The sequence below is a fragment of the Haliaeetus leucocephalus genome, unplaced genomic scaffold (assembly GCF_000737465.1).
Source record: "Haliaeetus leucocephalus isolate CR32 unplaced genomic scaffold, Haliaeetus_leucocephalus-4.0 Scaffold235, whole genome shotgun sequence".
NCBI lineage: Eukaryota > Metazoa > Chordata > Aves > Accipitriformes > Accipitridae > Haliaeetus > Haliaeetus leucocephalus.
Window position 1 is genome coordinate 163,718 of NW_010972671.1, and position 10,479 is coordinate 174,196.

Genomic DNA, 10,479 nt, shown 5'->3' on the forward strand with positions numbered 1-10,479 from the left:
AGTTTAAATAAATAATGTATAAGACTGTTGTTTTGATTTCAGGCAGGTCTATACAAACTTACTCACTGTCCTATGTAAACTTTGCAAAGAATTTAGAATCTCTTGAAAGCCAAAGGGGAAGAAATAAACATACTCCAGGTCACAGGATTATTTTGTTTGTTTGTTTTTTTAGACAAACTTATTCTTGACTGTCTCATTGCTAATAAAAAATTGTACCCTTTCTTATAGATATCTTCTCTATACAAAAGCAAGTTTAATACAAATTTTTACTGATTGAGATATTTGCTGGACAAATGTCAATGTTAATCTCAGACACTTAAGTTACTCAGCATTGTCCAATTTACATTGAGCTCTGATCCCTGATCTGGGTCACCCTGAACTTTCAGTGAAAAGATTCCTGGTTTCCTTCTGCTTTGGGTCAGGCTGAAACTTATAATCTCTTTTCACAATTGGAGATTCAAAGAGGGAGAATTATTAACACTTCTATTTTTCCCTAAGATATATCCACTGGACTGCTTGATTTTTTTTTATTTTTTTTTTTTTAAGTTCTTGCATGTTACAAAAAATATATGTTGGTCTAATGCTTCATCCATGACTCAAAGATTAGATGCATAAAATAAGAATATTGTTAGGACTGGTTGCACTGTTATATGGAGACTGAATTATAAGTGGAATTGGAGATAGCCAGAACTAAGCACAAGTTTAAAACTCACATATTTTCCATGTTTAGGAGAATGAGTTCAAATACTTGTTGGCTTTGCAAGATATTCAGAGCAGAAGAAAATGGGATCAGTTCTAAGTAAGTAACAATAAGATTCTTATGTTCTGCAGTCCATGCAGCTGTCTGAGTAGAAGACACAAAAATCTCAAAATTCACAGTGGAAGTTTTCTTTGCAAGTTTAAGATCATGCAAAGAGTGCAAAATCTTCACAACTGCCCCAGCTGACCACCTTCATATAGTCAATTCCTTTACAGTACGTGAAGAGTAAACTGGCACTTCTCTAGTGGAAGGAGCGTATATCCCAGTGGTAACTACTTTTATATTAAATAGGCATAGGCCTAAACTAATCCCTGGGTTAAGTCCAGATTTGGGCCTGTGAAAAATTTGTAAGCCCAATATTTTGGGTCAATCCTTTAACAGAATCCAGACTGCTGGCAAAGGTTGAATACACATGTGGTGGATAAGAGACATGGCCAAGTCCTGCAAGTCCTCAGCTGCCACCAACCTCAATGGAGGCCAACCATAGCTAGAACTTTGGTCAGCATGTGACATCGAGGTGGTGAAATGCTTCCACCCAACATGCCTGCCAACTGGTATCAGATCATATATGGTATTGATTTATTGATTAGAGAAAAACATGTCCTCCACAGAAATACTGAGGTGTGTCTGATGACTCCTGAAACTGCCATTTGGGTGCGGTTAAGTAGCAGAAATCCAGACAACATTTCCAAAAGTGCCTCCTGGACAAGGACTTCCCTCCCACACAGCAGTGGCCAGGGGAGCCCCTCACACTGGAGATGGTACAATAAGTGAACAATAGCTCCCACAAGACACTACAACGGTATTTTCCAATTTAAACTTTGGAGTCCCAGCTATAAAGCCCTCATTATTTTTGGAGAATATTAATTTTTTTTCAGTGTAATATATGTTCTTCAGCAAATTAATCATGTTGCAAATCAGTGCAGCAAGAAGTGTCCTACTAGCACAGGAGCTATGAAAGTGGCATCAGTACAGATCCTAATAACCCATATTCATATTTCCCTTACTGCCTTTCGTATTTTCCTGATTTTAAAAGGAAAGTTAAAAGGTAAAAAGGTTTTCCTCTGTGTCAGCTGCCCCATCAGGCAGCGTTCTTTCTGCTTCACAGATTATGCTAAAGACAAATAATCAGAAATGGAAATAAAATGACCCTACTGATGATGCTTAGCGAGACAGACAAGATTGTCACTTGTTCTATATACAACTGCTATTGCTGACAGAGGTGAAAAATCATCTGCATCAGTAACAGTGAATATGACTCAGAAGCAGCTCTTAAGGAAAAAAAAACATTCAAAGGACTAGAGATTCTCACTCCCCATAACCACATACTTCATGAGTTTACACAGAGAGGAGGCCAGTAGCTCATGAGAAGGAAAAAAAAAATCTTTTACTGGCAAGAGTTACTAGAGAGTTATCAACACCACAATTTGATAGTGGTAAAATTTCTTTTACTATATATTTCTCTGATCAGGTCAGACTGATCAGGAAAGCTTGACGAAAGAATCAGTGAGTCACAGCATGTACTCTTTCAGAGAAAGAGAGAATTATATCAAGTTAAAAATAAATGGATGATCACCAATTAAAAAAGCTACAAAGCTACTAATGGCTGTTGTGTAGCAGAAATTTATGAAGCATCATGCAGCACTCATACCAAAGCCAATTTTACTTTTAATTTAAATTAAAAAAGCATTCTATGATACTGAGTAGCTGTTGTCAAAATTGTAGCTCATATGAAAACAAAATACTCAATGAAGAACGATCCCCTCCCAGGTTTGGCTCATGCATAATAGAAAGCACCCACTGGAATACATCCCTTGTGTTTTCTTCTAGTAATATAAGCATAAGCATTTTTTCAAAGTTACCTGTGATGTGCTGTAACTGCAATGCTTAAAAATCAGTTGGTGTAAATGGAGCTACATGCACTTAACTGGAGCTATTGACCCTCAAACATTTGTTTTTCCTTAAATTGTTTAGTCTCTCACCTCACCACTTCCATACTCTTTCCCAGAATCAGGCAGGAGACTCCTACAAGCTTAAGAAATTATTGCTTAAAAATAGCAAACATGAAAGAAAGATCTGATTTTAATCACCTCCAACAACTGTCTAGATTAGTAATAATGTGTCATACTGCATTGTAAACAACTGGAGAGAGATCAAAGTCCCTTACAGTTAAGATTGTATTAACCTTTCATTATTTACCTTATGTTCAGAGCTTATATTCAGCTCTCAGCTGATAAGTCAACATAGATGTTAAAGGCCTTCAAATATTACAATAAGATCTTGAGCATTTAATACTTTGTTACTAAATACAAACATCAACATTTCATAACCTATATAATGATTCCTGTCCCAAAGAGTTGCTATCTAGAAAGCTAGTACTTCCCTTGTGCTTCTTCTAAGCACAATTTAAATAAGTGAACACCTTTTCTAGAGGAATTACATGGGAGCATCTTGCGATGGAACTGTATTTGTTAGAGCAAGAAGAATATTTGCTTCAGTATAGTAAGCACAAGATCTAGGACACACAGAAAACCCTTTTTAAATATAAGTTTCATACAGATCTTATTTAGATTAGGGGACAGATTTTCAATAATGTAATTTCATTTAATTTTTTATACTTTGAACCACAGCTAATCCTACAATAATCTCCTCCTTTTTTCTAAAGATTGTCTTTGGAGGAAGTGCTACAATGGTCCCAGTCTTTTGAAAAGCTGGTAACAAGTAAATGTAAGTAATTGTATGTTTGTATCCCAGACAGATTACTGAAAAAAGTTCCCATGAAGCAAAATCAATGTCATGCAGTATAATGTATGCTGTCTTACAAGCAACCAATGAAAAACAACTTTGCATTACATGCTTAGCATGCATCACGCTGAAAATAAATGTAGCGTGCTGTAAATGCTTTCCCAAACTTGCCATTTCTGCAAGCACATATAATTCTTAAGGACCCGTGATAAAGGTAGGTTTATCTGCCATATCCCCACTTAGAGCACTGTATAGCAATATATATTAGAAGAAGTGAAAAAAGTTGACTTGGGAAATCCTGTGTATGGCAAAGACACCATACCTAATGGTACATCTATACAGTGTAGTGCCATGAAAAGTAACTCAGACCCTCATCGCAGGTATGGAAGAACTGTAGCTGCAGTAGCAAATCTGAACTTTCCCACTCCAGCACCCCCTGCCTCATTCACAGCTCAGAGCTCTCCCACATTTCTCGTACGGCTGGCAGTCTGGAACATCATTGCTGAAATACTTTTTTAAAAATATTGATGAGAAAGTAATGTACAGAGTTACATCACAGCACAAACCTCTAAAAGTTATTCCTAAGGACTGTCATTTTTCAAACTGCAGGCAAACTGCAAAAACCAAGAAAATTATCAGGCAGAATTTGTAACAACTATAAAGAAAAAGATTTTTCACTGAAATCTTTAACAGCAAACCACCCAGTATGTTACAAGTTGCAGGGAAAGCACAGGGAGAAAGTGCACAACAGAAAAAATTTAAAAGAGACAAAATTATAGCACAAGCCGTAGGCATGCATGCTATCACCATTACTGCTTAATGACATCAGAAAATGCAAAGATATACTCACGTGAAAAGCCAGAAACTCTAAAGCCAATGGATCTGCAGCTCTTTATGAAAGGTAGGCAAAGCATTTGCCTATCTTAGGTTTTACTCTGAAAGTACATCTTACAACTGCAAGCACCATTCCTGCTCAAGTGCTAGCACTGAGTGAAGCCTCATAAATGTTCTCCTGGCTAGAGGCATTTTAGCAACTCTGTCACCTAATTCTGTACAACGTATGACATGACGTGACAAAAGGCAGCCTCAGGAATTTAATCTTTGCCAAGATCCCACCAATTACTGCTGTCAAACTCCTTTGACAGGTGTTTCAAAGATATCCTCAGGTGCAGAACCGCTTATTTGCTGAAGAGAGTACTCTTAACTGCTTTACTCCTCTTGATTACAGCAGCAAGAAAAAAGTTATTTCCTTTTTTTGCTAATTGCTTTTTTGCCAAATTCTTACACCAAGAAAAGGTGGTCTTATTTTTTCCAGTTGGACTATGATTATTTGAAAATATTTAGATATCTTCTGTACAAAACTAGAAATGGAATTTAAAAATACTTGTCAGTCTTTGGATATGTTTGATAGTGTTCACAGAGACCAGGAAGAACAAAGTTTTCAGAGCTCTGTCCTTGCATAGTGAAATGCCACTGAGGTTAAAGGAAGCTCTGCATGTGCAGGAAAATGCAATGTTGACATGTGGGGCTGCAGGGTGAGTTAGTGTGTTTAATTCCGCACTTTGACATAACCTAGTAAGAATATTTATAGGTGTACAATCAAGAATTATATTGCCTTGTAAACATCCCTATTGCTTTCAAAGGACTCTAAATGTAATGCATAAATACACAGTATATAAATTGGGCTTCTGAAATATTACAGATGGGCCTATGATCTACAAGGCCTACTTGAAGACATAGCACAGTGATGAAAACAGAATTCTGGCTTGCTTGTGAAGCTTATAAGATCACATCACAGAGGAAAAGGATTTCTGTGGCCAGGAAACTTTTTACAAGTTACATTCAACCCCAGGCTCCCAACGAGGTGACATACAATAACATGAGCTCTTTATTTCCTCTAATAGAAATGCCTGATGTGTAATGTAGCTTACAAAAAGCAACAACAAATGCCTAGCACCTCTTGTATTAAAGTGAGTGAAAACTGTTGCTATTCATCCTCCCCAAACTCTTTTGCACCCAGAATTTTAATACGTGCCTTCACATCTTGTTTATAGGCAGATCTTTGAACTACATCCACCAAGGATATAAGCAAAAGGCACAACTAGATTAAGAACCAAGTTTTTTGATCTGTTCTGATCTTTTTAGTGTCTGATCCAGAGGCCATTGGTATCACTTCAATAGATTTTTGGATTATGCCACTGCTACATGTATGTATTACTCTGGTCTCTGCAACAGCAAATATAAATGAACGACACAAAAACTCTACCCAGTGCTGTCCCCTTTCTATAATGGGCTAAAAGAAATGTTCCAAGACAGATTAATTATTTCCTGCTTCCAGCAGCACAAGATTTAGGGAAAACAGAACAGATTTGTATGCAAAGTGTTTCAGAATTTTTTTCTAACAAGTGGCTATACAAAAAAAAAAGTCATTCCTGCTCAGCCAGTTGTGCTTTATGACCTTTAACTATTCCTGCTTATTACTCTCCTTGCAAAAATAAGCTAATACTGGCTTTTACTGCCACTGCCTCTGGCAGACTGACATAACTGAAAAATCAGGCTAGATTATTTTCTGGCTTACGGATAACAATAAAACTATTATACTCTCAAAATGCAGCCTCCCAGTTGACACTGAAAGGCAAGCCAAAACCAACTCAGCTGGATTCCCAAGTGTTAGCCAAGAGCATTTGCTGCTTTAAATGACTAAACCACTCCCCCTAATCTAAAACTTGAGGAAATCTGAAACTTCCCTCTGTTGGTTTTAAACACAATTGGCAAGACAATGCATTTTTCTGTCTTTTTCTGATTAATTTTATTTTTAGCATGTGCAGCTATAGGAAACTCAGCAAGACATTTGCATTTCCAAAAGAGAAATGTCAGTATTGCCAACCACAAATTCATTAATCAAAAGTAAGGGCATAAATCAGGAAAGTTAAAAATAAGCTGTGTAATTTCTTTTTTTTATTTTTCTAAAATAGTATTTATTTGAATCTTGCTCTTGGCTCTCTGGTTTCTAGGTCTTTGGCACACAGTGATTTCACATTTTCTTGATATTCATTATTAACACAAGAACTAGGTACCACCCTAGAAAGGTAGATGCTCAAGAGGATTTTAAATATAGTTTATATTCAAATTTCAGCAGCATTTTAAAAGGTGCAACTCAAATGACTCCTCTGGAAGAGCAAGATCCCAATCCATGAAAGACATCAGCACTAACTTCACATTTTAGAGCTCTCTTCTCAACACTAACAAAATCAAGGTGAAAAAAAGCAATGATGTAATGCATCATGAGCTAACAGATTATCAAAAGTTTCCATTTTATGTGGTATATTTTCCTATCACTAGACTTTTCTACTCTTACACACCCACAGAGCTTCAACTTATCTGCTACAAACCCTGGACTGCAGCAGAAGAGCTCTAGGAATCAAAACTTTTCCTAAACAGGATTGATATATGGGCTCAGTTTTATCTTATCTCAGAAGTCATAATAATTTTAGCAATTGTTTTTCACAAGTACTGTGCATCTCCAGCCACTTGGACTCGTTAGAAATCAAAAGTCAGTCTTCCTCTTCAGGGATCTAATCCTAGCTCTAGGAACAATTCTTAGCAAAAGTAGCAGGGGTGGACATCAGCACCTTTCATCTACTCCTTCCACTGCAGCCACTCCATGCAAACCATGTCCACAGGACTTCTTCCTCTGCCTAAATCATACACATGGTCTTATTCTTTCTAAAAATAGCAAGCAAATCAAACATATACCACTTAACCTCTGTAATGCTGGAAGCCTTGGGCCCATGTTCTACATATGGGCCCAGCAATAGTGACTTTACCACTGCTTTCAGCCTCCACTGATCACAATATTCAGTATTAAACTGGCTTTTCCATTAAGGATGTGGGGTAGACTGGGAAATGCAGACAGCTCCCAGTCTTCGAGGCTTCTTGTCCCCAAGGGAGCAAGATCCCCATCCAGCCACTAACATACCTCTTACTAAATCAAACACCAAAAGAGGAGCAAATTGGTCAACTAATATGATGGGGATTTCTGGCATTATAAGGAGAAATCCACTCTGCTAGAATTGATGTTTTTGTTTAGGTGCTGATTTTAGATTAGAGAGTATATTAAAAAAATATAAATTAAAGGCATTCAGTACAGGTCCCCTAAATTAATCTTCCTTACCCACCCTTTGCATATATTCAGTAATACTTTACTAATGTTGTTTTCTCTTTCAGCTTAACATTGACAGTCCTGCAAGGAAAGCAATTATAAAGAATATTCAAGAGCCAACACAGTCCTGTTTTGATGAAGCACAGAAAATAATTTACATGCACATGGAAAGAGATTCTTATCCATGATTTTCTGAATCAAAGTTCTATCAAAAACTCAAACACAGCCTTCAAACTAATGGCAATAATTCAATGGTAAATTAAAGAGAAAGGTTGAAAATTTGGAAAGGTTTCTTCTGTCATGCAAGTGTTTAAAGTAGACAGGAGAAATCAGGCAGTAGACAAATATTAGTAATAATCTGCTCAACTGTTCTGTTGATGTTAGAATTGATGAGGTACTATATTCCCCCTCCGCTTTCTTCTCCCATGGAAGAGTTCTGGTTTTGTTTTCCTGTCCCCTCAATAAAACCCTAAAAACTAGCAGAAACTATGTATAAAAATGTTTCAGCCAAAAATGATAGCCTAAGGTTCTAGTCTTTTATTGATATTTGACAACTCTAACAACATATTTTCAGTATTCTTGTTTTGAGAGATCTGAAATAAAAAAACAGTTTTGCTGCTAGGAAATAAATGTTTATTTGGCTACACATAACACAGAAGAAAATATATCTGTATTGCTGCATTTACTCTGTTGTTGTTGTTTTATTCTTATATTCTTTCAAAGTAAAAGAAGATAAATTGTAAGGTACAGCTATTTGCTTAATCTTAAGCTATTAAGAGCAGTATTCATATCGTATAGAGTTGATTTTATGCTGAATTACGATGTACAATATGTGCTATAAAGGTACTTGGTCTACAGTATACTATAATACTACCAGTGTTTCCTGAACTTCTCTCCAGTGATAAAACTCATTAGTATTTTGTCTATTTTTCTGGGTATAGACACATAAATATATTGCTTTCCCTTCAGATGCCCTAATCATTAGATACAAGCAGACCTGACATTTGAACATCGTACTGTAACACAAACAGGTTTCTTTCTGTCATGCATAAACTGTAAAAGACAACTTTCTGATTCATTGATCAAGTATCAAAGCACTCTGATTTACGTTCAAAAACCAGTCTGACTTCTCAAGTCTCATTAAAACCAGAATCTCTTAATTCTTTTAATGGACTTCAGCATTGACACTAAAAGCCATAGGAAATCAGGGACCTTTCTAGCATCCTCTCAAGCTGCACTATTCTAAGAAATACAAAGAACAAGTCATTCTGACAGCAGCCCCATAAACCCCAATGGTAATACACTGATCCTATGGGATGATTTCACAGAAGAAATGAAGTATTCAGTTGGATACATTTATTTGACTGAGGTTACTTCAATCATGTTGCCAGTTCATGCTTTTTAAGGTTACTTTAAGCTGTAACTTGGATGCCCAGTTTTAAAAGGCAATTTTTGTGACAATGTAATAAATTATTGTCTAACCTCTGTTGGGAAAGCCTAGTCTTTCTAAGGGAGCCTCACAGCAGTTCATTGTGCTGCTTGCCTAACCACAGTAAGTTTTTGTTGTCACTGAGAACCTCCCTTATTTTTTTTAACGTGAATGTATAAGCCTTTTCCTTACAAGGCAAGCATGAAAACACAGGTCAGTGCAGACAGTGAACAAACAACTGGGTTTCACTTCTGTGGCATCTTTCTTGTAGTAAGGAGAAACTATAGTTGTTCTTTTAAGATCTTCCTCTTGCCAATGTAATAAGATATTATAGGTGAATATATTTTCAGGCAAAGTCTCAATCCCTTCTAAAAAAAAAATAAATCATTGCTTAGGGCCTATGAGCTGTGGTATTATTGTGGTGTGCAATATAGGTTACATTTGAGAAGAGGGACAGTGATTTATTGATGACAGATAAGTATGTTTATCAACAGCTACCAAATGCATAATATGATGTCTGTCTTTGTACAAAGTTATATTGGTAAATTGTAACTGTGTGTGTGCTCTAATGCCAACACGTGAATTACAGTAAAAGTGATGTTGTAACTTATCATCAATTACCTAACGTTCCACAGATTTTTATTCATCATTTTCATGAAATTCTCAAACTAGAATTTATGCATGTCTAAAGCAGAATACAAAGCAAGTCTGAGTGTAATCTACACTAGTACAGAAAGCTTTAAGATTACTTCAGTGTTGTAAGAAAAGAGATTGTTAGTATAGGAGATAATCCTTTCCTTTTGCACTGACCCCATATAAAAGGATTATCACATGAATGTGCGAATATTCAGCTCATAAAACCACTCTCAGCAAGCAGGGACTCCATAGGAAATCCAGCTAGGGATAGTATAGCTTTCACTGCTGTTAACTTCGGATGTAGGTACAGTGCATTGGACTTTGGCTTGACGGATCCTGCAGATGCCACAGCCTCACAGCAAAGAAAGACTGTAGGAACTACTAAAAAGCAATTCCTGCAGGGAAGCAGATCTGTGAAAAAAGCCAGCCTAAGCAGAGGAAAAAAACAAATAAGCAAGGGACTACACTATGAAAAGCCTTCCCATTTCTGTTAGGATTAGAAATTCAGAAGACCTAAATATTGCTCTCTGAGTGAAACAGGCTTGTAATGACCAAGGATAACAGCTCTCTGTATCCAAATGGGCTTAGCATGCAGTCTTCTGAAGGGGTTACACAAAGAGGCTGGTCATGTAGTATGTTGACAGACAGAACCTTTTCTCCCTGCAGAAAGGAGATTATCCAGAAGGAGAGAAAAAAAAAAAAATCATCCACAGAGAATGCTCAGAGAACTCAGAGGGACTCACAAAC

The 10,479-nt window shown here is 36.7% G+C and overlaps 1 protein-coding gene across 1 annotated transcript; it reads left to right on the plus strand.

Moving 5' to 3' along the window:
- Window positions 1-734: 734 nt before the first annotated feature.
- On the plus strand, window positions 735-7,930 carry RGS13 (regulator of G-protein signaling 13). The gene is given in 5 exon segments (XM_010568015.1): window positions 735-799; window positions 3,426-3,487; window positions 5,208-5,259; window positions 5,261-5,369; window positions 7,733-7,930. Coding segments are annotated over 5 exon segments (486 nt in total).
- Window positions 7,931-10,479: the final 2,549 nt, after the last annotated feature.